Source organism: Schistocerca piceifrons, chromosome 5, assembly GCF_021461385.2.
Source record: "Schistocerca piceifrons isolate TAMUIC-IGC-003096 chromosome 5, iqSchPice1.1, whole genome shotgun sequence".
Taxonomy (NCBI): Eukaryota; Metazoa; Arthropoda; class Insecta; order Orthoptera; family Acrididae; genus Schistocerca; species Schistocerca piceifrons.
The window spans coordinates 257,354,126-257,381,776 of NC_060142.1; the positions used below are offsets into that span (position 1 = coordinate 257,354,126).

The following is a 27,651-nucleotide window of genomic DNA, read 5'->3' on the forward strand; positions in this document are numbered from 1 at the left end:
CCCATACTGTTCAATCTATACACTGAAGAAGCAATGATGGATATAAAAGAAAGGGTCAACAGTGGAATTAAAATTCAAGGTGAAAGGATGCCAATCGTAAGATTTGCTGATGACATTGCTATCCTCAGTGAAAGTGATCTGTTGAAAGGAATGAACAGTCTAGTGAGTACAGGATATGGATTGGGAGTAAATCAAAGAAAAACAAAAGTAATGTGAAGCAGCAGAAATGAGAATAGTGAGAAACTTAACATCAGAAATTTTGATCATGAAGTAGATGAAGTTAAGGAGTTCTGCTACTTAGGCAGCAAAATGGCACATGGCTGATGGAGCAAGAAGGACATAAAAAGCTGACTAGCACTGGCAAAATGGGCATTCCCGTCTAATACAAGTGGACTAGTATCAAACACAGGACTTAAATTGAGGAAAAAATTTTTGAGAATGTATGTTTGGACCACAGTATTCTATGGTTGTGAAAGATGGACTGTGGGAAAATCATAACAGAAGAGAATCAAAGCATTTGTCTTACTGCAGAAGAATATTAAGAATTTGATAGTCTGATAAGGTAAGAAATGAGGAGGTGCTCCACAGAACTGGTAAGGAAAGTAATGTATGGAAAACACTGACAAGACGAAGGGACAGAATGGTGGGACATCTGTTAAGACACCATCAAATAACTGCCATGGAACTAGAGGGAGCTGTAGATGTTAATAACTGTAGAGGAAGGCAGAGATTAGAATATGTCCAGTAAATAATCAAGGACAGAGGTTGCAAGTGTTGCTCTGAGATGAAAAGGTTGGCACAGGACAGGAATTTGTGGTGGGCCACACCAAACCAATCAGAAAACTGATAACTCAAAAATAAAAAATTTGTTAAGTACAAGCAATATAAAGTCCAGGTTGGAATACCAGAAATATTGTGGAAAGGAGAGATAGACTACTACTCGCCATAAAGGAGACATGTTGAGTTGCAGATAGACACAATGAAATGACTGTTACACATGAGCTTTTGGCCAAAGCCTTCTTCAGAAAGAAAACACAACATGTCACACAAGGAGGCACACCTCACACACACCCAAGACTACCATCTCTGGTCACCTCAGCCTCAGAGACAAGGTACATCGTTAGTTAGACAGTTCCATTTATAACTCATTAAGGTTGTTGCTGTGCAGGTATGACCACCTCATACAAAAATTAGTGCCATTTTCAAAATTTTGCAAATGCTGATATGCACAGAGGACAGTATTTAGAAGCATGTTTAGCATCAGCAGTGCGGAAATGGGACCACACTGATGTAGACAGAGACAATAGTGAGGGTGGCATTTGCAATGAGGAGACACCAAGTGTTGAGGGTCTGAAACAGCAATGGATCTTTCCCTTCAAATGAATTTGACTGCATCTTAGAAATGGAGGAATTTCAAAAAGGTGCTGGCTTGATGAAATAAAGATAAGAAAACACTTACTTTCATTGCTTGCCAGTTGTTTTTGCAATGCATTGATGTCTCCTACAAGTGATTTGGCTCTAAGCTACAACTAGGGTTATCAAAAGACTGGAAAAAGCTAAAACAAAGAGTGAGTGGATACAAAATTAGTTCTGAGCACAAAATTTTGTACTTTGCACTTTGTACTTTGCAAATTAGAAATAGTAGTTCAGCTACAGAAAATCTTTCAGACCAAAATGTTGTAATCAAAGAGCAGTACTGGACTAAAGTATTGCATTGTGTAATCAAAGTGATTCTTTTTCTCGTGGAAAGAAATTTAGGTTTGAAAGAGATGATAGGGACTCTGTTGGAGATCATCAAAATGGCAGTTTCTTGGGTTTCTTTTTTTTTTTGTGAATTTTGTTCCATCGATGAATGAGCATTTAAGAAAATTTGAAGTGTCACAGCAAGGAGGAAAATGCATGGTTCATTATATATCATGCCATATTCAGAATGAATTTCTTGAAATTGCTGGAGACTTTGTTCACCAAATTATTTTAACAGAGGTTTAATATAATAAATATTTTTCTGTTATAGTAGATGCAGCTCCTGATGATGCCAAAAGGGAGCAAGATATTACCCTACTGTACTTCACTGCCATTAATGAAGAGAACCAACATAGAATTAGAGAGTGTTTTTTCAACTTTGCTGACTGTGGCTAGAAGACTCTTCAGTCAATTGCTAAAATGATTTGCAAGAAGCTGAAACGTTATGTCTTACAGCTTTCAGACTGTAATCGGCAGAGACGACAATGGGGGCTATGTGAGTTGCATATATAGGGAGCTTAAGTGCAGTAATTAAAAGAAAATCCATTGGCGACTTTTCTCCTTCTGGTACTCAATCATTAAATCTTTGTGGCATCCATGCTGCAGAGAGCTGCAATAGTGTAGTCTCTTTTTTCAGAATCATTCCAAAAACTCATTTTTTTTTTCACTCTAGTCCCCAATGATGGAAAGTTATAATGAAAATATTGGATCGTCCTGCAAGGGCTACAGAAAAGAGATGGTCTGTGCAGATAGATGCCCTGAGTACATTTGCTAAGCATCTGCCAGGGTTATGAAGAGCAGATGAACTTGCTTTTAACTTTAATTTGATATAAGAGGCACATACTGAACCAAAGGGCATTCAGAAGTATTTGAAATAATTTCAGTGCATCACAATGCCTTCAGTGTAGTAGAAAGTATTAGATACAATTAACACACATAACATTGTGCTTTGTGCAAAGGAAGCCACAGTAGATGTTGAAAGTGCTGATATTAGTAATCTAGTGAAGGGAGTAAATAAATTGAGAAATAACTGGGATAGTACTTATACATAAATTTGCATGTTAGGGGAAAATATTGGAATATCACCCAAATGAATGCAACAGTATGCAATGCAGAGAAATGAAAGGCAAAAATAAATGCTTTGTAGATGAAACATCAGAAGAAGATTTATATGTGAGCATAGAGGATAGTTTGAAACTAAATGTTTTCATTGTTATTCTAGATACAGTTGTTGCGAACTTAACTATCACGTATGCTGCTACAGACAACCTGATGAACACATTTGGCTTCTAATGTAACTACATAATCTGCCATGATTCTACATTATGAGAGAGCATAGAAAACATGGCATCTTTGTACAGAGTTTATTAAAGAGTTTTCAAAAGGAGAAATTTTGCAGTTAAAGAAGATTCATACTGCTAACTTTGACTCTGAGCCACTACCCCCTCTGCACCATCTCAATGTTCTTTAAGAATGCAATTTTAATAAATATTTCTAAATATAATGGTAGCCTTATGGATTCTCTGTATTTTGCCTGTTACTGTTGCCCAAGCAGGGTGGTTGTTCAGCATTCCTACAAGGGTTAAGAATTGCTTGAGAACTACAATGTGTCAAGAATGGCTCGCTAGATTAACTAAAATCATAATAAGAGTCAGAGTTAGCCTGCTCATTGGATTATACTGGGTTATAAAAGAGTTTGCATCTAGAAAAACCTTGGAAGAAAGTACAAGTTGGTAGAGTATTGAATTTATGTAAACTTCAACAGTTAAAAAGTATCACAAAAAGGCTTTGTTTGATTTTTTTGTATTACAGTTTTCTGACTATCCAAAAAACCAAAGCTTATAACAAAAGGTTGGGGAGGGGCCTAAGAATGCTTACCCAGGAGCTGAAAATCCTAGTAGTGGGTCTGGTAGATTGTCAAAGAGTTTTATATCTGCACATGAAACCAATATTAATCAATACATATTATAAAAGTAAGTGTACAGTGTACATGCTGCTAAAAGTTACAGTCCCAGTAAAATTAAGGTAGTTACAAGATGTGTTAGCCCTCTAACCCCAATCCGTAAAGGAGGTTCTCGTTTTTTACCTGAAGGGCATGCTTTTGAGATATAAGGGCTAGGATGTTTCACTTTCTAGAGATTTCTAGAACATTCCAGAAGATTTGAAAGTATTTGAGAACATTCCAAAACATTCAATATATTCCACAACATTCCGGAATGTTCCGCAATGATCTGGGATGTTCTGGAATGTTTGGAAATAGTGTGGAACACTCACAAAAATTCCACACCCATTGGTAGGGGTGTACAAAGCAAGACCTGGTGCGGGTTAGAATGTCAGTTTCTTATCAGTGACGAAGTCCGCCCCCCGGTAGCTGAGTGGTCAGTGCAACAGAATGTCAGTCCTAATGGCCCAGGTTTGATTCCTAACTGGGTCAGAGATTTTCTCCGCTCAGGGACTATGTGTTGTGTTGTCCTAACCACTATCATTTCATCCCCATCGACAGGCAAGTCGCTGAAATGGCATCAAATCAAAAGACTTGCACCCAGTGAACGGTCTATCTGACAGGGGGATCTAGTCACACGACATCACATCACATCAGTGATGAAGGGAGGAACTGAAAACGTAGTGCAGTGAGTGAATAAAAACAAACAGTGAAGTGTGAGTAGTCAAAGTGATTGACTGAATATAGATCAAAAATAAAGTGTGTTAAGTGTACTTAGAGTGAAATTACATTGAAATCCAGACCATTAGCTGCTTACAGGCATTGATAAATATCAACAGGGATAGTTGAAAATGCATGCCCCGGCTGGGATTTGAACCCGGGGTCTTCTGCTTACATTGCAGACCCTCTGTCCGACTGAGCCACTGAGGAGACAGAGGATAATGCAACTGCAGGGACTTATCTCTGGCACACTCCCCATGATACCCACACTTCCAACTTACTGTCCACACACTACATTTGTAGTGCCCCTGCCCACTATACTCACAACTAGGGGCAGTCAATCTACCGATTCCCGTAAGAGTTTGGACAATGTGAGTGCATCCGCACTGAAGAAGATCATTGGCCGGTAAGCCTTATCTGTATGATACTTAGAGTATTTGTTAGTAAAAGTTGGTTTGATTTATATTTTAGACAATGCCCAGATGTAGAAGAGGAGAAGATCTTGCCAGTTCTGAAGCAAAACAGTGAAAACAAAAAGAACAGAGAAAAACCAAAACAAAGGAAGATCATGAAGCATGTTTAAGTGCCCAATGAATGACAATGAGCACTGTGAAAAGCAGAAAAACTGAAGAACAACAAAATAAATGAATTGAGTGGTCAAGAACTGTGATAGAATCTCATCATAAAAGACAGCGAACTCAAGGCAGTCATTAAAATATCACCCTATGAGAAACGCAGTTGAGGGTAAGTAAACAATACAACCTAACAAATTAAGCATTCCACAAACACTCAACAAATGAATATTACAAACTCAAACACACAGTAATTGGAGAAGTGGATAACGTCTGCCAATTCTGCAATATGAAAAAATTCAGTATCGAAACACCAGGATTCTTTTACATGAATGAAAAAATTTGATTACCACCACTGGCAGCACCTCTGCAGGAATTTTTACATAACATGAACAAGGAAGTGTACAATACACACTTCCAAATGATTTCTTTCAGTGTCACTTCAATCAACATTAACAGAGATGAAATCAATTATGTTTTTTCCATCCAAGGACAAATCTACCACAACATGATATCACTATTACCACTACCCAATGAAGACCATAAATTTCTACGCATATATTTCATCAGAAATGAAGAAACAGACATTTATCAGTCATGCACAAATATCAGTGGATTGAGATGAGAAGTAGTCCAAGATGAACAGAGGATCTTACACAAATACAATCAACTGATTCACATATTCAAAACAGCACTAGACCGAATGATTTCTGATGAATATAAAGTTATAATTCAAGCCAACAAAAGACCACCTGGAGAACACAAACATTGATTTAACACACCTCAGATAGGCAAAGTTGCCAAAAATGAACAATGAAAACACAAGCTGTGACATATTTTACAACGAAGAAGAGAAGGACTACAACATATTGCAGACACACATCATTCATATGATGCCCTCCAATATCTATTAATATTTCTGCATGGAAAGGATGGATATCATTTTAACGTGAAAAAATCCAGCCTGAAGCAGGTGTAGAAACAAATAAAAAGTCACTTCCAAGGAGTTCTATAGTTACTGCTTAATGACCAGAGACAATGAAGTATACAATCACATTCTCAACATTCGCTGTTTATTCCAACAATTCCTCGTAGATATGCATGCAATAATAGAAGGAGAATGGATGCTTTACGTAAGACTGAATCAGAAGAAAGTACGTGTGGAAGAATACATTCACCTTCTAGATGCAGTCATAAATGTCGGAGACAATGAAGAGATTGGATCAATGGTAATCTTACCCTCATCGTACATGGGAAGTCCAAGACACATGCACGAATACACTCAAGATCCTTGATCTACATAAGACTTCTTCATAACATTCACGTGCAACTCATCATGGCTAGAAATGAAAGAACAACTAAGATACGGACAAACTCCCATGCACTGACATTACGTAACAGTCTAAGTTTTCTGACGAACACAAATGAGATTTATTGAAGGCATTACAAAATACCACATGTTTGGAAGCATTAGAAGCTGGATGCATGCAATCAAATAGCAAAAATGAGGACTGCCTCACTCACAGAATCTCATATGGCCATACAACAGAATTCATCCCAAGGATATCGACAAAATCATCCAAACTGGATTTCCCAATCCACTAGAAGATCTGGAGCTATATGGCATAGTAGTGAAAAGCATAATTCATGGACCATGCAGGCCATTAAACCCGAATTCGTCATATATGAATGTTGAAAAATGTACAGAAAGATACCCAAAACCATACTTGTACGACACAAACACTAGACTTGATGGCTATCCCAAATACAGAAGATGATCACCTGAAAACAGTGACTTCACAGCAAAAATATGAATATGAGGCAATGACGAACTGGAAATAGATAATCAATCAGTAGTACCATGTAACACACTACTTTTCAAAACGTTCCAAGCACACATAACTGTAGAATACTGCAGGTCAGTGAAATCTTTCAAATAAGTCTGTAAGTATGTGAACATACCCTCCACAGTGACAGGACAGTATTTCAAATAGCCAAAGGCAGTGAACAACAAAAGAGAAATTATGAGATCCTCATGTACCAAATGGGAAGATACATCAACGGTAACAAAGCTACATGGCGGATTTTTGGTTTTCCCATACATGAACATGAACCAACTGTGCAACATCTAGCAGTACATTTGGAAAACAGGGACAGGGAACAGAGAGTTTATTTCATAAAAAACACCACCAGCAAAATTACAAGCACACCACCTCAGAACACAACATTAACAGCTTTTTACTAACTGTGCTAAATGGATACATTTGCGAAAACATTACTGTATGTTAATATCCCTACCTATTATATGTGGACCACAACAAACAAATTTTTTCAATGATAAAAACAAGGAATTCAAGTAGAAGATCATCTAGGAATCATGAAAACCGGTGCACAATGCCGATGTTTCTATCTCCAGATGGTGCTACACCAAAATTCACAGATCTCAAGACTGTTGACAGTTACCTACGCCAGATGTACAGGCAAGCATGCCAACGCTTAGGACTACTGAAAAAGACAACCACTGGGAATTAAAACTACAAGAAGCCTCACTCACAGCCTCAGCTGAACAAATGAGAGACTTATTCACCATAATTCTAACAACATGTAATCTATCAAATCCAAAACAGCTATAGAACTCCTTCAAAGAGAGCATGAGTGATGACATACTGTACCAAATCCTACAAGCTTATCCTGACCTGACCATCAAATTCAGTGATGACATTTTCAATGAAACAATCATTTGCCGAAAAGATAAATGTTTAGCAATAAACAACCGGACCTTAGTACAACTTGGGATGCAAGCACCAGGCGACACCAGGAAAATGTTTCTAATAAATCTATTGCTGGTGGAAATATATGCTAAATAATACATTGCACTTGCACTGCATCATCTGGCATTACAGCCACACTTATGGAAGGAGGATGAACTGCCCATTCCACCCTACAACTACCAATGAATGCATCTGAAGAACAGTTCCTGGCATGTAAACTCTCTGGATGAGGTTAACTTCTAAAGCAGTCTAAAATTATCCTTTGGGACAAATGCACAATGGCACATAAAAGAATCACTCAATGCCATGGACAGGACATTACAAGACTTGTGAGGAAACTCTGAAGTGATGGGAGGAGCTCTACATGTACTCTCTGGAGATTTTTGACAAACTCTTCCAGGTACCCCAAGTCAACACCAGAAGATGAATCAACACATGCTAAAAAAATTTCACATCTCTAGCCACAAATACAAATACTGTAGCTAACAAAAAATATGAGAGCTGAACAATCGAAAGACAAAACAAGAACACATTTTGCTAACAACTTTTATGAAAACGAACACATCAACCAAATTTATGCGAACATTGTTCACAACTATACCAATATGGACCGGCTATTTGAAACGGAAATTTTGGCAACTAAAAATAATATTGGCAATAATGTCAACTTTACTATTCAAAAGAAAATTCCCAGTGAAGAGAGAATATACAAATGACTGACACGATAGTAAATACTGAAAAAAGTGGGAACTTCCCTACAGAATTTTCAAACTCTTTGCAGGTATCAGCAATGCCATTACACTGTCTTCAACTTAAAATTGGATCTCTGACCATACTACTCAGAAATCTCAACTCACCAAAACTATGTAATGGAACAAGGATGTTTGTCAAACAGCTATCAAAGAACATCATCGAAGCCGAACTTGTGACTGGAAAGTACAAAGGAAACACATTTATCCCCAGAATACTACTGAACTGCCCTTCCAATTTTAAAGACTGCAATTTCCAAGCAAATTAGTCTACAGTCTTCCAATTAACAAAGTGCAAGGACAGACTTTAAAATAGTGTGGTATCAACCTCAAAGACTTCTGTTTCTCTCAGGGTCAGTTGTATGTAGCTCACTTTTGAGTAAGAAATCCAAAAAATTTGGACATATATACTCTGTATAACAAAACAAAAATATTGTTTATAAACAAGGTTTGCAAAAAGTTAGAATATGTTCTTACCTATGAGCTGAGAACTGCCCCATATGTATGGTAGGTACATAGGATCATCTAATTGCCAGACGCCATGTCTCCGAGCATATCTCAAGCCATACGTGGTTTGCAATTTGTGAATCACTTTTATGTAACTGTAAAAAAAATCTTTTCAGTACAGTATAGTTGCTATAAACTGTGAAATATAATTCTACACCTTGTTGATTGATTACCAAAATTTTTCTACTGTCCTTTTTTCATGATGATATTACACTATTTCAGCATATAATTTCTATGACTAAGTATCTCTACCATTATTTTAAGTGTGCAAATCAAACCATTTTTCAAGAGCACAAATCAAACCATTTTTCAAGAGTATTAAGTGTATGTTTAAAGAGATTGTGATCTTTTTACATACACATTAGTATCCAGTCTAGATGAAACATTAGTAGTAGTATTAGTAGTAGTAGCAGTTTATTCATCCAGAGACAATTTATAAATGTATGGATTTCATCATAAAATACGAAGGATAGAAAAATAAATAAATAAATATACACACATGTACAAATATAAGGATGTATAGTACCCTACATATACAAAAGTGCACAGTACCCTACACAATCTTACATTAAAATTGCATATACAACTTTTATTAATTACATAGAAGATATTTTTCATGAAATACTTATTTGTTGAGATTTTAATAAAAACAAATAATAGTTGTAACTCTTATTGTTCAGAATATTAATTCGGATCATAGCAAACATTTGACAGAAAATACTATTGACATTGTCTGTGAGGTATGAGATCAACATATTACACGAATGTAATTATTTGCTGATAGGTTGTTGAGGTATTCATTTCACTGTAATAGCAGCTGATCACTAAAAACCTGAATATTGCTTTCTTAAATGTAGATAATTTTTTTTAATTTCTTTAATACATGCTGGAAGTTTGTTATACAATTTTGTACCTTGAATGTTTATTTGTTTCTGCACAATAGCGTTGTTTACTCTTTACACATGGATATCATTGTACATTCTTGTTTTTTATATGAATGCAGATCTGATTTGGTTTTGAAATTTTCAATGCACCTTTTTCTGTTACTTACATTTTGTATGCAGAGTATTGGTAAAGATAGAATATTTTGGAATAGCTGCTTGGAGAGTGTTAGCCTTGAACTGTTGGTAATTATTCTGGCAGCTCGTTTTTAGTGTGAAGATGGTTTTTAGATTTGTCGTATTGTCATCCCAGAAAGTGAGACTGTAGGTCATAGCAGTGTGAATGTAAGCAAAGTAGACAGTTCTGCTACACTGTTTACTAGACACATTACTAATTACACATAGTGTAAAGCAAGCAGAACTTAACTTGTTAGTGAGACAGTGGGCTTTCCAATTTAAATTTTCATCCGTTTGGACACTTAAAAATTTTGTGACAGCTACTCTCTTAACTTATTTATTTTGTATTCCGAGGTCCAGGTCATTTTGTGACTGTTTTCCCGTAATGGATGTAATTAGTTTTTGAAATATTTAAAGTTACGTTCTTCATTTCAACCCATTTTTGTAAATATTTCATTCATTCATTCATTTCTTGTTCCGTAGATCCAGTTAGTGAGTCAATCACAAGGATATGGAACGTGTCAAATTGTACAGGTTTCAATTTAAACTTATAATAAATACAAGGGCAATTCAATGTCAAATTGTACATAGTTTAAGTAAGACATACTATAAACACAGTAATAGATACAATGTCAGCTAGACAACATAACAACCATTTAACAGAAAAAGGAGTTTCAAATAAAGGTTAAAGATAAGAGCACAAAGTTAAATCAGATATTAGGCCTACAGGAGTAAATACAGGTACAGCCAATTTTTTTTTTTTTTTTTTTTTTTACAAAAAGTGTGCTAATGCACAAATGCACAATAAAATCAATTGAACTACTTCTAGACACAATAAGTTTAGTGATGGTATACATTTTCTTTCAGATATTCATCCACAGTATAAAAAGATTTCTCTGTCAGGTAATCTTTGAGAACTTGTTTAAATTTTGGCAGTTCTGTATGAACACATTTGATATGTAGTGGTAGAGCATTGAACAGCTTAATGCTGGAGTAGTAAACTCCTTTTTGTACCAGAGTGAGACGTTTCATTTCGAAATGTAGATTGTTTTTGTTTCTGGTGTTATAGCCATGGAATTTACTGTTGTCTTGGTAGATAGAATAACTCTAGTTGCAGATGTTGACAACACTAGGTTTACATCAGTTACAAAAAAATTTCTATCATCAGCAAACAGTGTTATATGAGTACTACTAACTGGAATTTTGATGTCGTTCACACAAATTAGAAGTAAGAGAGTTCCTAGAACACTTCCCTGTGGTACTCCAATTGGTACAGTCCAAAATTCAGATCTGTAAGCAATACTGAAGATTTCATTTTCTGATTTGTATTTCATTTCATATCACATATATGTTTCTCTAGGTCCTTTTTTTAACTGTCTTGGGATTTGATAATGTAATGTGCCACATAACTTAGCTTATGACTGTAGCTAGGATTTTTTTCCCAAGAGATGGATAGTGAGAAGTGGGAAGCTGTAGCAGGAAACAGAGACTACAGGAAGAGAACAGTATCTGGTAGTTTCATCACAGCTTTGCCATTCTATCTTGGTTGGAAAAGGAAAAGTCACCAGTAGACTTAGGTGTGCCCAAGGCACAGCATGCCTTCAAGAGGAAACCTGTGGTTCCAGAGAAAGTAAGAAAGTCTTGGTGTTAGGTAGCAGTCATGGAAGAGATGTGGGCTAGTTGTTGTAGGGAGAATTAGGGAAAATATTATGATAATGGATGTGGCAGAAACAGTACCGACAGGGCTCAGGACTACAGTATCAAGAGCGACCCAGTAACAATAGCTTCAGCAACAAACTATACAAATGTTAAGCTTCTTTCTGCTTCAAAGCATACCGATTAGCCTCATCTGCACAACTCACTGAGTTAAGCCAGCATCAAGTTAGATTGCCTGGTTTTCTCAGTTATAAGGTCAAATGTATATCTGGTTTCCGACGATGCTTCTGGCCTGTAGGTTTTATGAGTCATGGCCTGCTTCCTAGTAGGTACGGGAAGGGAAATTGGCTGGGCTTATGAAATAATCTTTCAACGGGAAAGGGATGGTGGAGCAACACTGAAAGTCATGGTAGTGTCCTTGTAATTACTGGTGAAGGCCAGCAACATTCCTTAGGGGAAACTCAGATGTCAGTCTATAAGCATTAAAATAATTTTACATAACTGAAAATTTGGAACCTCATACACTTGAAGACGGAAACGAGTTTAAAGTACACTTATCACAGCAAAACATTAGAACATTAAAGAATAAAATATATTGACTACTGAATTGTTTGGATGACTTGCGCTCTACAAACTATGTCAACATAATATGTGTTTCTGAACATCATTTGATCACCAATACAGATGTACTGAGTATTAATGTATATCACTTAGTATCTAGCTACTGCTGGTCAGCTATGGAGACAGTAGTTTCCATTTACATTATGAACAGATACAAATATAAGATCATTGCTAACTAAAGACTTTGCTCTAACCATTCTTTTGAAGCTTGTGCTTCAGAAGTAAGATTTTTATGGTAAATTAACAGTAATAATCACAACATACAGAGCTCCAACTGGTAATATTGAATTATATATGAAGCAGTTTGGTGTACTATAAAACTTCTTATCTTGCATGTAGCATATGGTAATGCTATGTGGAGATTTGAATTTTTAATTTTTCAGAGCATGCATTTCTAGAGCTACATTTGAGTCAAATGGTTCAAATGGCTCTGAGCACTATGGGACTTAACATCTGAGGTCATCAGTCCCCTAGAACTTAGAACTACTTAAACCTAACTAACCTAAGGACATCACACACATCCATGCCCAAGGCAGGATTCAAACCTGCGACCGTAGTGGACGCGCGGATCCAGACTGAAGCACCTAGAATCGCTCGGCCACACCAGCTGGCCATTTGAGTCCCTTATCATTTTATATAATCTAACTTCCCTTGTACAATTTACAACAGGATCAGTGCTGCTATTGGTAACTTTTCATAGACAGAATGAGATTACAAAATCAAAGTGTAATTCGCACAGATAATGGTCTCCCATTCTATGATGGTCAACTGCTAAAAATGCATGATATAAATAAAAGTAAATAAAAACTACAAAGGTTGTTGTTGTTGTGGTCTTCAGTCCTGAGACTGGTTTGATGCAGCTCTCCATGCTACTGTATCCTGTGCAAGCTTCTTCATCTCCCAGTACCTACTGCAACCTACATCCTTCTGAATCTGCTTACTGTATTCATCTCTTGGTCTCCCTCTACTATTTTTACCCTCCACAATGCCCTCCAATACTAAATTGGTGATCCCTTGATGCCTCAGAACATGTCCTACCAACTGATCCCTTATTTTAGTCAAGTTGTGCCACAAACTCCTCTTCTCCGCAATTCTATTCAATACCTCCTCATTAGTTAGGTGAGCTACCCATCTAATCTTCAGCATTCTTCTGTAGCACCACATTTCGAAAGCTTCTATTCTCTACTTGTCTAAACTATTTATCGTCCATGTTTCACTTCCATACATGGCTACACTCCATACAAATACTTTCAGAAACTACTTCCTGACACTTAAATCTATACTCAATTTTAACCAATTTCTCTTCTTCAGAAACACTTTCCTTGCCATTGCCAATCTACATTTTATATCCTCTCTATTTCGACCATCATCAGTTACTTAGCTCCCCAAATAACAAAACTCCTTTACTACTTTAAGTGACTTATTTCCTACTCTAATTCCCTCTGCATCACCCGACTTAATTCGACTACATTTCATTACCCTTGTTTTGCTTTTGTTGATGTTCATCTTATATCCTCCTTTCAAGACACCGTCCATTCTGTTCAACTGCTCTTCCAGGTCCGTTGCTGTGTCTGACACAATTACAATGTCATCGGTGAACCTCAAAGATTTTATTTTTTCTCCATGGATTTTAATTCCTACTCTGAATTTTTCTTTTGTTTCCTTTACTGCTTGCTCAATATACAGATTGAATAACATCGGGGACAGGCTACAACCCTGTCTCACTCCCTTCCCAACCACTGCTTCCCTTTCATGCCTCTCGACTCTTATAACTGCCATCTGGTTCCTGTACAAATTGTAAATATCCTTTCGCTCCCTGTATTTTACCCCTGCCACCTTCAGAATTTGAAAGAGAGTATTCCAGTCAACATTGTCAAAAGCTTTCTCTAAGTCTACAAATGCTAGAAACGCAGGTTTGCCTTTCCTTAATCTATCTTATAAGATAAGTCATAGGGTCAGTATAGCCTCACGTGTTCCAACATTTCTACGGAATCCAAACTGATCTTCCCTGAGGTTGGCTTCTACCAGTTTTTCCATTTGTCTGTAAAGAATTCAGATTAGTATTTTGCAGCTGTGACTTATTAAACTGATAGTTCGGTAATTTTCACATCTGTCAACCCCTGCTTACTTTGGGATTGGAATTATTATATTCTTCTTGAAGTCCGAGGGCATTTCGCCTGTCTCATACATCTTGCTCACCAGATGGTAGAGTTTTGTCAGGACTGGCTCTCCCAAGGCTGTCAGTAATTCTAATGGAATGTTGTCTACTCTCAGGGCCTTGTTTCGACTTAGGTCTTTCAGTGCTCTGTCAAACACTTCATGCAGTATTATATCTCCCATTTCATCTTCATCTACATCTTCTTCTATTTCCATAATATTATCCTCCAGTACATCGCCCTTGTATAGACCCTCTATATACTCCTTCCATCTTTCTGCTTTCCCTTCTTTGGTTAGAACTGGGTTTCCATCTGAGCTCTTGATATTCACACAAGTGGTTCTCTTTTCTCCAAAGGTCTCTTTAATTTTTCTATAGGCGTTATCTATCTTACCCCTAGCGAGATAAGCCTCTTCATCCTTACATTTGTCCTCTAGCCATCCCTGCTTAGCCATTTTGCACTTCCTGTTGATCTCATTTTTGAGATGTTTATATTCCGTTTTGTCTGCTTCATTTACTGCATTTTTATATTTTCTACTTTCATCAATTAAATTCAATATTTCTTCTGTTACCCAAGGATTTCTACTATCCCTCGTCTTTTTACCTACTTGATCCTCTGCTGCCTTCACTACTTCATCCCTCAACTCTACCCATTCTTATTCTACTGTATTTCATTCCCCCATTCCTGTCAATTGTTCCCTTATGCTCTCCCTGAAACTCTGTACAACCTCTGGTTTAGTCAATTTATCCAGGTCCCATCTCCTTAAATTCCCGCCTTTTTGCAGTTTCTTCAGTTTTAATCTACAGTTCATAACCAATAGATTGTGTTCAGAGTGCACATCTGCTCCTGGAAATGTCTTACAATTTAAAACCTGGTTCTTAAATCTCTGTCTTACCATTATATAATCTATCTGATACCTTCTAGTATATCCAGGCTTCTTCAATGTATACGATCTTCTTTCATGATTCTTGAACCAAGTGTTAGCTATTATTAAGTTATGCTCTGTGAAAAAAAAAGGCGGCTTCCTCTTACATTTCTTAACCCCAATCCATATTCACCTACTACATTTTCTTCTCTCCCTTTTCCTACTATCGAATTGCAGCCACCCATGACTAATAAATTTTCGTCTCCCTTCACTATCTGAATAATTTCTTTTATCTCATCATACATTTAATCAATTTCTTCATCATCTGCAGAGCTAGTTGGCATATAAACTTGTACTACTGTAGTAAGTGTGGGCTTCCTGTCTATCTTGGCCACAATAATGCTTTCACTATGTTGTTTGTAGTGGCTTACCCGCACTCCTATTTTTTGTATTTATAACCCTCTATTCACCTAACCAAAAGTCTTGTTCCTCCTGCAACTGAACTTCCCTAATTCCCACTACATCTAACTTTAATCTATCCATTTCCCTTTTTAAATTTTCTAACCTACTAGCCCGATTAAGGGATCTGACGTTCCATGCTGTTTTCTTTCTCCTGATAACGATGTCCTCTTGAGTAGTCCCTGCCCGGAGATCCGAATCGCGGACTATTTTACCTCAGGAATATTTTACCCAAGAGGACGCCATCATCATTTAACCATACAGTAAAGCTGCATGCCCTTGGGAACAATTACAGCTGTAGTTTCCCCATGCTTTCAGCCGTTTGCAGTACCAGCACAGCAAGGCCATTTTGGTTAGTGTTACAAGGCCAGTTCAATCATCCAGCCTGTTGCCCCTGCAATTACTGAAAAGGCTGCTGCCCCTCTTCAGGAACCACGTGTTTGTCTGGCCTCTCAACAGATACCCCTCCACTGTGGTTGCACCTATGGTAGGGCTATCTGTATCACTGAGGCATGCAAGCCTCCCCACCAATGGCAAGGTCCATGGTTCATGGGGCCGGGGGCGTGGAGGGGGGTGAGGGGGGGGAGGACTACAAAGGTAATAAATTAAAAATGAATTGAGGTAATAAATGAAAAATGAATTGAGGAATTAAAGCAGTATTAACTATATACAGTTGGAACGATTTACACATTTGGTATTAATGAAAAAACAGCTTCTATATTGGCTCTAATTTCTTGAATTTTCTCTTCATGTGCGATGTAAGAGTGAGGAAGTAATATATTGTCTGACTCATCCTGGAAAGTGCTCACTTGATATTTCAATGGTAAACCTCTCTGTGTTGCAAAACGCCTCTCTTGTAACAATGGAGTTTGTTGAGCATCTCGGTAATGCTCTTGTCCCAACTAAATGATCACAAGATTAAATGCATTGCTCTTTGTTGGATTTTCTCCAGATCTTCTATCAGTCCAACCTGGTAGTTCAAACTCATTCCACTTAAGGTCACTACGGATAGTTACTGTTAGATACTATTTCCAGCATTTTCTCATCAATTGCAGTTTACAGTAGTGAATTTCTTTTCCTGTGTATGCACAATATGTTACATTTATTTACGTTCAGGGTCAACTGCCAGAGCCTGCACCATTGATCAGACCTCTACAGATTTATTCTGCACATCAATACTGTCTTCTGGCACTGCTAATTTGCTGTAGACAATAGCATCATCTGTGAACAGTCTATAAAAGCATCCAACACTTTCTACTAGATCAATTATATACTTCACAAACAATAATGGTCCTGTCACACTTCCTTGGTGTACTTCAGAAGTTACCTTTACATCTGTCAATTTTCTTCTGTTAAGAGGGACATATGAATTCTGTCTGCAAGAAAATGTTGAATGCAGTTACAAATGTGGTCTGATACTTGATAACCTTGTATTTTTCTCACTATACAGCAGTGGAGGACGGTGTCAAATGCCTTCCTGAAGTCAAAGAACATGTCATCACACTGAGTGCCATTTTCTGCAGCACTACAGATCTTATGGAGGAACAGAGTGAGCTGAGTTCTGTGGGATCTCTATTTGCAGGATTTTTATTCTTCAAAAATATCAGAATTCTTGAACATAAAACATGTTACATAATTCTACAACACACTGGCCTCAGTAATATAAGTCTGTAATTGTGTGCCTCTGTCCTCAGGCACTTCTTGAAAATGGGAATGACACACATTTTTCCCTTCGCTAGGTACACATCATTGCTCCAGTGATCTTTGATAAACTGATGCTAGAAGGGGCACAAGTTATTTTGCATAATATTTGTAGAATCTTACAGGTATCTCATCTAGTCCCAATGTCTTTCCACTGCTAAGTGATTGTAGTGGCTTTTCTATTCTGTGATCAGTTATCTCAGTATATGCAGTTTTGACTTAAGTACGATGATTGAAAAAAGGGACTATGTTATGATTCTCTGCGATGAAACAATTTTGGAAGACCAAATTCAGTATTTTGTCCTTCTCTATGTTATCTTCCATTTCAGTGCCAGTAAGGTCTTTGAGTGAATGAATAGATTATTTCAAACCACTTACTGATTGTACATAAGACTAAAATCTGTTAGGGTTTTTACTTACATCGATTGACAAAATTTTTCTTTCAAAGTCACTGACTGCTTCTCTCATTGCGCCCATTAAGCTCATTTTCACTTTGTTCAGCTTTAGTTTATCAACTAGGTTTTGGTTTCTCTTCAATATGAGATGACGTTCTGTTTGTTTACAGAGAAATTTTTTAACATGGCTATTAAACCAGGGTGAGTCTTTCCCATCCCTTAAGATCTTGCTCAGAACATGCTTGTCCAAGACATACTGAATGATGCTTTTGATTTTTTTCCATTTGTGCTCCAAATCTTCGATGTCATTACTGAATATTTGATGCTGACTTCTCAGATACCCTGCAATTTGTATCCTGTCACTTTTGCTAAGCAAAAATATCCTCCTACATTTCTTAATATTCCTTGTAAAACCTGTATTCACAGTTACCATTACAGCCTTATGATCACTGATACCTTCCTTTAGATTAACTGATTCGATAAGCCAAAATTTTTTGGTTGCTGTGGGGGCTAAGATGCTACCTTGTATAGTGCATGCCTAACCTATTATGGGGAACCCTACAATTCTTCAATCAACAGTGGAGTTTCAGAAATTCACATCTGATAACTATCACAGAGACATCTGAGCCACTAGTATAGACCTTGTACTCTGCTCCAAATCAGAGAACCATATGATGCTGCTTACCTGCATCCTACATGCATGCTAGTTGCCTTCACCAAATAAGCCATCTGCCAAAAAGAGTTGAAGAAGGCCTCAGCACCCAAGCACAGCATTACTTATGCTGACATGTGCCAAAGTTGCAGGTGGTTACACCCAGTGCACTCGACAGCCACCAACAAGGACTCCTCCACGTCACAGGTGGGACCTGCTGGCAAACATAATGAGTGCTCACTGGCACCTTTTCCTGCCCTGCAGGCTATCCCATCACCTGCCTAACATTCGATCTCCAAATGATTAGCGTATCCAACCTCTGCTCTTGTTCAGACTGACAGGAGAGTCAGTTGCTGGCCCAACAGGAGAGGCATCCAATGGTTGCTCAGAGGTGTTATCAACACTGATTAGCATCCCATACCTGTTGCTGAGGTGTAAGGAGCCAGCCATCAGTTCATTCCTTCTTTCATCTTCCACCCAGCAACACATGAACCCACCACTGTGCCACTCACTCTCGAGTGTATGTATTCAATAATATAAACATAAGAAACCTGCTCATATCGCTTAATGTACAGTGCACTACCTTGTGAGACAAGGAAGTGAGCGAGACTTGGATCAAATATGTGCACTGTCCAGTCTAAGTGTGATTTTTAGATGGTTTCCATGATTGTGAAGGCAAACAGTGGACTGGCCCCAATGTTCACCTCAGGAAAGTGATACACAAACAGTTAAAGCATACTAACACATACAATGAAGTAAACACAATTCACTGACAGATGGCGCCCAGATCTCTTCTCCCTTAAGTTTCTTGACAAGGGCATTCAGTCACAAATTTAGATAAAACAAATTTGCCAAATCATGAAACAGACCCTGTAGGTTGGGATAAACATTATGAATATGGTGCGTGTGTGTGTGTGTGTGTGTGTGTGTGTGTGAGAGAGAGAGAGAGAGAGAGAGAGAGAGAGAGAGAGAGAGAGAGAGAAAGAGGAGTGTAGTATAAGAGTTCTATGTGAACTGAGCTAAGAGTCCAAGCCCTTTTGTTGAAATTTGTAGACTGTGTGTAATGAAACTGCATGAACATCTATCAAGTTTCAGCTGCTTCTATAACTTAGTGTAGCCATTAGAGTTATTTTCACAAGGACTACTTTCTTCAGAACACAAAACACACAAAAAAATCTTCAAGTTTGGCAAGCTATTGTTCCTGACTTAATAGAACTAGGATCCCGCAGTTTCCCATCTTCAAAGATGGTCAATCAAGAAGACTATGAAAGAATTTTATGTAAAAGAAAAAATGGCAAAAGCAGCAAGGAGCCTGATGATGAAAAAGAGAAATATTGGACCACACAAGAATCAAGTATGTAAATAAGCTTCCAGCCAACATAATTCAAAAGGTTATGGAATTTTTTGAACATCAAGAAGTTAGTAAAATTTGCCCAGTAAAAAAAATTGTTTCCTTTTGGGTAAGAAAGAAAAAGTTTCATGTAAGTAAGAGAGAAAAAGTTCAGAAACTTGCTACTGAGCAATTTGAAAGAAATATAGATTGCTCACCAGAAATGGATCAGAAGATGGATTTCCAAAATTTTGTGAATCACGTTCAAAGTGCTACATACCCGTATCCAGAGCAGGTTAACATTCAGTTTGTGTGTGCACAGTGTATCAGGATTTAAAATTAATGTCAATACATGGCGCAGAAAAAGGAAGTTTATAATGTGTTGCTTAGTAAAATCATGTAGTTTGGAATCGAAGGACCGTATGCTTCACTGCTGTGTAATATCCAGGATCAGAGGCCCTGAAAAAATGTATGGAAGATGTTTCTAAATTTGAAAATATTGATCTCAAAGATTAAGTCAATGCAAGCAAAGGATTTACACAGAAACAATGCAGCTGAAAGTAGAAGAAAGAAAAGCAAATATTTTGGTTCTTCTTAATTAATAGAAGAAAGAAAAGTGAATATTTTGGTTCTTCTTAATTAACACTACACTGCTAAACACCAGAGGAAGCAATTTAAAGTGACCACAGAAGATATCAAACTGAACTGATTATGTCAACAGGCTTTTTTGAAAACTTCTCCTTCATTACCGAAGATGCAGTATAAAGATCGCATTGGGAAAGAAGCCAAGTGATATTGCAACTATTCATCCTGTTGATATTTTGCATCATTCTGGGTTAGTTAGCACTGAAATTAGTCAATCAGGCCATTGGACATTCAAGCACCCCACCACAGACAATCTCACCAAACATGTTCCTTGTTTGATTTGCTAAAACTGAACAGTTACAGCATAATAATACATACAATGAAGTAAATACAATTCACCGACAAATTGGTCATAGGACGGCAGTAAGGATTGAACCCGAGTCAAAGGCTGTGCAGCCTCATGTGTTATCATCTACACTATGAAAACAACTGAAAATAATTGTATCTGGTGGACCACTCGAATCTTCATGTGTAATGGCCTGATTGGCTAACTTCAGTGCTAATTAATTTCGAAACAGCACATTATATAGAATTTTTTTCTTAACAATTACTTCTCAGTGCAACGTACACTGCAACATCCTTTCAAGCTTTTCAAACTGTTGCTGACAACCCTGTATAATGATGTATCAAAAAGTGTTGGCTACAATACTGCTTTATCAGTGATTGGGTGTTACAGTATCAGCACACACCTTTCTGGATGGATTAAACAAGTTACTCAAATGACCAACCACAGAAATGAAACATAGTCAATATTTTAATATGGGTCTGCTATCTGATACAAAATTTTAATGAATTTCCCAATAACTGCTATAGTTTAAGGAATTTTAACATCAGTGTGGAACAGAATTTCTTTAGAACAAGTCACAGCAGTTCACCATGTGGTAGTAATGTAAGTGTAGTGAAACATTTAATGGCAATCCAACCCAACCAGTATCTTGCTTCTGTATATGATGTAAATTGGTGGAATGGACATATTTTCACACATATTCATTTGCTTAAAATCTCTGGAAGTTTCGACGTGATGGGAAATTTACAGGAAAAAACAATATTTGTGCAGATAGCAGACCCACTCTTATCTGGAACAGATGACAGTACTCTTTGAGGCTAATAAAATGCCAAGCAGTTTCCAAAATTAAATATATTCTAGAGTTGAAATACTTTCAGCCTGCACTCGGAAATATGCAACAAAAATGATACGTTTAAATGTACTTCTGTCTGTTCGCTATCACAGATTTATATGGTGATAGTACTGGTTGTTGCTGGCTTTTGGACGAGCTCGCATAGTCAGTGCAATATGCCTGACATTAATGTAAACTTTGTTTTATACTTGAGATGACAATGTATCACTTAATTCATGTTCCTGGAATGACTTATTACGACGTGGTGTTGAATACTTTACAGATGAAGGAGATTCATTGAGATGTACTTGCATAAGATCTGATGGTGGCAACTTAGTTTGCCAAAATTGATCATCCAAATTAAAGTTATAGTCAGTGATCTTGGGTGTTGAATTTTTTCCTTCTATATTTCATATTATTCTAGATTTCCCCAAACTTTGGTAACGTCAAGCAAATATATTGAAGTATATCATGGGCAAAACACGGAAGGAATATCAATAATAGTAATCAGAACATCCAAGTCCACAGCCAAGTCAGTTTCCAAATAGCAACTAGGCAATATTTGAAAGAGCTCCTGTAGCATACTATTTGATACTGAGTGGTAGCTAATTGTTTAGCCCACTGTTGTGAGTAGCTGAGCCCATGTGGCATGCCTTTCACAATTCTTGTGGTGTTTTTCTCTCAAGCCACTATCAGTGTCATCTGTTGGTAGGATATTAAACAGGTACACAGTCTACCCCTCTTTATTAGCAGGAAAGGGACCACTGAGCTTAACTATAGTGGACAGACCACCATCAACGGGGTCATATACCCTCACTCTAATAGGCAGACAAGAGAGGTTCACTTTTTAATCCAGGACACACATGCACAATCTGATTCCAGGAACTTTATGCTGTCACCTCTCTTCCCTGAAAGCTAAATAGCTGAGATTGAACAGCTTTGGTTAACAGACTATGTAATATTAACACTCATAACAATGACGAAACAGGATTCAGAACAGTGTTTGATATGCTATGCATATTACTTCTTCCCACATACATCTTGTGAAATAACCAAGATGAAAAAGTTGGAGATATTAATGATAATAAAGAGGCTTGCCATTAATCATTTTTCCCAGGTGTCATTTGTAAGTGGAACAGGGAAAGGGAGTTAGTTAGTGGTACCAAAACTACTCTCCAGCACACACAGTCAGGTGGCTTGTGGAGTATTGATGTTGATGTAGATATACACACTTTTTACTTCCCTCATGACCCTCCAAAAGCCAGGAAAATGACTGGGGACCTAGCAAAAACAGGAGCCTATCCACTCATCTCTACTCACCACAACACCTGTTTTTAAATATATTCATATTTATAAAAGAGAAACATGAGGAGGACCAACCTTTGCTCTTTTTGTGAACAATTACGTCACAGGTGAGTGAAAAATTCTGACATGCACATTGATCTTGCAATAAGAAAGGAACCTTTTAATACAAAAACTCACAGGTGATACTAGCTCACATCAACATTGATGTGTTTCTGGGCTATTCCAGTGTTGTTGGTAGTGGGGATATGTGAACATGGTCTGTAATATACCGCCAAAGGAAAAGGTTACAAGGCAAGGCATTAGGCCAGGCAACCTTTTGGGTGTTGGTGGGGGGCCACAAGAAAACAGAGCCACATCATTTACACCACTAAGCCTGATGCGGGAGTTCATCATTTAGGTAGCAATGAACATTGATGCTCCAATGGGTGGGTACCCCGTCTTATTGGAAGATGAAATTCTCTGAGTCAGCAGTCAGTTGCAGAAACAACCACAACTGCAACATATCAAGGTATCATGTACCCATCACAGTCTTTTCACATAAGAATAACCACCCACACAGCTTTGTCTGACTTGTAAAGGAAACATTAACCTTCAATGAATGTCACTGATGCGCCATCATCCCTGAGTATCAGCTTGGGAGCGAAATGTTCATCCTCAAGTGCTTGCTGCATTGTGATGCAAAACTGAAGGGACTGGCCATAATTTTCAGGATTTAATTGTTGCACAAGCTGCACATGCTACAGTTTGAAATGTATCCAACACCCAGAGACGGAAAGTAAATAGTTGGTGGTTTAGAATGTAACTACTGCACAAGCATTTTTATATTTCTGTTCATCAGCTTGGACTGTAAAGATATATGAAGAACATGACAGCAAATATAGAGTTCCATTTTTTGATGGAAACAATTTCGGAAACAGCAAATTTCGAATGCAAGATATGATACATAAGCAAGATTTGTTGGATCTCACTGGAGAAGAATATGCAGAACAAGTGAAAGTTCTAGATGGTGACTTGGAAGAGGATCAAACTGAGAAAGACAATACATCCCAAACAGTGATAAACCTCTCATCTCATTCTAACAGTAATTCAGCCACAGAAGCACTGGCTAAGGGACTAAACTTCATTGTCACACCTGAGTGGATCTCTACAGATAAGATCACTGAGTCTGTGGAAGCAGCACTCCAGCACATGTCCACAAAACAAGCTGAGAAAATTAGGCAGGAAACCACTTGAACCTTCCTACGTGCCAAGCCACTGAACCATAACCTCAGCCACAAGGAAAGGGTAGCTATCACACAACTGAAGAGGAACAACAATATTATGACATTAAAAGCACCGTTATCTTGGACACTATGCAGTATGAAGACAAAGTGAAAAAATTATTAAATGGTCCCATCTACAATGAACTAAGGTTGGACCCAATGGACAAGGCGATTTGAAAGACACAGACCTCAATCAAGGACTCAAAAGTTGATGCTGACACAGCCATTCCCAGAGTACAAATTGCTCCTAGAATTTATGGAGTGCCAAAAATACACAACAAAAATTATCCATTAAGGCCAACTGTGAATGGAATCAAGTCACCTACATATAATATGGCAAAGTATCTAGCCTGCAAATTAAGACATCTGGTTGGCAAAACAGACTTTTGTGTGAAGAACTTGACACACTTTATAGAAAGTACAAAAGAAGAAACAATTTTACTTGTGGACATCTTGATCAGGTTGGAAGTAAAGTTACTATTCACAAATGTGCCATAAATGAATCTTTTTGCATTACAAGAGCATGTCCCATCAGACATATGCGACCTTATGTTTGTCTTCAACATACCGGTACTTCAAATGGCAAAGAAATTACTATGGGCAGACATACGGCATAGCAATGTGATCTCCCCTGTCTCTGTTCACAGTCACATATTTTTGGAGGCCTTCAAAGCAAAGGCACTTTGTTTCCGTCCCTTACACCCATGATGCCAGTTCAGATATGTGGACAATACATTCACTATATGGTCTCATGGTGAAATGGAGTTACACAGGTTTCACAGATATTTGAATAAAAGACACAGGAAGATACAGATCACACTTGTGGTAGAGGAGAGTTGCACAATTCCATTCCTAGCTGTGGAAGTATGTAGCACAATGGAGGTCACAGTGGGACACAGGTTATATCAGAAGCCCACACATATGGGCAGGTATTTGCACGCCCCATCCTACCGCCACCCAGTGCAGAAGGAGTCAGTTATCCATTCACTGGTTATCTGAGCACATCACTCATGTAATGCTCAAAACATAGCACATAAGCTCAAAAGGTTGTGAATAATGTTCTTCGTCAATGGTTATGACCATAAATTCAGCCACCCACCTTTTTCAATGAACAAACAAAAACAACATAGGAAAGATATGAACAAACTGCAGCTGACAACACACTTACCCTGTGTGAAATATGTCACTGACTGGATTGGCAAATGCCTTTGCCAGGTTGGATACCAGTCCATCTTCTACAACAGCCTCATGATCCACGATGTGCTAGACTCAACCAGGGACAAGGCAGATGCTTTACACAATGCATGTGTGTACCAGATGGAATGTGAGTGTGGAGAAGTATATGTCAGTGAACCCAGCAGTCCAGTAGCAACACGTATACAAGAACATGGGCCTGCAGTGCTCAAACATCAGCAAGATTCCAGCAAGGAAATAATATTTAACAAAAATAGTAAACTAGCCAAGCAAGCGAGTTAGCTAAAATGCAAGCTCAAAGGAGCCATCAAAATTCAAAAACTCCGTAACAACATGAATAGAGAGGACGGTCTCAGGGCTTGCCCCATTCTGACTAAGTGTCCTTAGCATCTGAGATGTGAGTGCTACCAGAGAGTAATGCAGCTGCACAGCCTGCATCCAGCAGGAGGAAAACAGAAGCCCATGACTCATTCATTTATGACCACTGATCATGACACACAATGCAAGAAGCAATAGATATCAGCAGATCCCCAATCCCTTCATCGTAATAACCTATTATAATGAATTTCCCACTCTTTCTGCCCTAATAGACCAATTATAACAATGATTTTTTTTTTTTAAACAGTGACACAATTTCATGCTCAGTGAGTAGTAATGGTGGAATATAAGTGACTCTTAAAGCATGCCAGTAACACAGAAGAAGACCACTGTAACCATGGTCAAAACTTTGGTTTCTCCAGTACAGTTTCCTACATTAGGACACAGTGCCATACTAAGAAGACCTTTATGTCTGCTAAATGACACTCAATATTCTTTGTTTCTCCCAAGTTACTGCCATCATAAAATCACTGAAAAATTATCATGGTTGATTTTTCTTCAATTTGACCTCATATAGCATAAAAAAGTGACTGACTCAGCCCTGAAATTTTAATGATGTGGATAGTGCAAGTTGTATATCTAACCCAAGTAGTTTCGTAACACAATTACTAGTTGCATTTTAGGCCAGGTTAAATTAGACCAAAACTGCCATAGAATTCACACATTTTATGGCCCTCCTATGAAAGCATTCTAAAATTTTAATTTATTTGTATCTTATGCTCAAATTCTGCAGAACCTTTGTTTAGTTCTAATTGGAGATGATGAAGTGGGGATAATTCCTAAAATTGGCCCACTTGATATGGAATGACCCTACATACAGTGTGATATTGTCTGCTGTAGATGTCAGCAACACCACACACACACAGAAATTCCTGTGGTAATGGTTCCTCATTATGTATAACGGCCTGCCCATTACAACTTCTAGGAGTTTCATCAGTCAAACAGCCTGGTCTCACCCAGTCTCCTTGCCAAACAATAGGATCAAAACACCTACAACTCAAGTGCTCTACACTAGCCCTTATTGCTTAACATGATCATGATCATGGGATAGGCTGTGACCCCATCCATGGCGTAACTGCCTTCTCTGCACAAAAAATAATATAGTTTTTTTTTCAGTAACTCTGTAATAAATAACTGTGCAAAAAAGTTTTATTGTCCATGCAAATTGCATATATTTATAATGTTACAACTGGTACTATTTTCAATAGAGCATAACTTAATCATAGCTAACACTTTGTTCAAGAATCATCAAAGAAGGTTGTATACATGGAAGAAGCCTGGAGATACTAAAAAGTATCAGATATATTATATAATGGTAAGACAGAGATTTAGGAACCAGGTTTTAAATTGTAAGACATTTCCAGGGGCAGATGTGGAAGCTGACCACAATCTATTGGTTATGAACTGTAGATTAAAACTGAAGAAGCTACAAAAAGGTGGGAATTTAAGGTGATGGGACTTGGATAAACTGACACAACCAGAGGTTATAGAGAATTTCAGTGAGAGCATTAGGGAACGACTGACAAGAAGGGGGAAAAGAAATACAGTAGAAGGAGAATAGGTAGCATTGAGAGATGAAATAGTGAAGTCAGCAGAGGATCAAGTAAGTAAAAAGAATAGAAATCCTAGGGTAACAGAAGAGATATTGAATGTAATTGATGAAAGGAGAAAATATAAAAATGCAGTAAACGAGACAGGCAAAAAGGAATACAAACGTCTCAAAAATGAGATCAACAGGAAGTGTGAAATGGCTAAGCAGCGATGGCTAGAGGACAAATGTAAGGATGTAGAGGTGTATATCACTAGGGGTAAGTTAGATACTGCCTACAGGAAAATTAAAGAGACCTTCGGA

The 27,651-nt window shown here is 37.7% G+C and overlaps 1 protein-coding gene across 1 annotated transcript in view; it reads right to left on the reverse strand.

The window, feature by feature from the left end:
* Positions 1-3,255: 3,255 nt before the first annotated feature.
* Positions 3,256-27,651, reverse strand: part of LOC124798929 (serine/threonine-protein phosphatase 2A activator-like) — a 136,868-nt gene continuing 112,472 nt past the window's right edge. Inside the window, exons 4-6 of the mRNA XM_047262462.1 lie at positions 8,975-9,099; positions 3,622-3,676; positions 3,256-3,316 (exon numbers count right to left, since the gene is read on the reverse strand). Of these exons, the coding sequence (XP_047118418.1) occupies positions 3,256-3,316; positions 3,622-3,676; positions 8,975-9,099 (241 nt within the window). The remainder of the gene's footprint in view (positions 3,317-3,621; positions 3,677-8,974; positions 9,100-27,651) is intronic.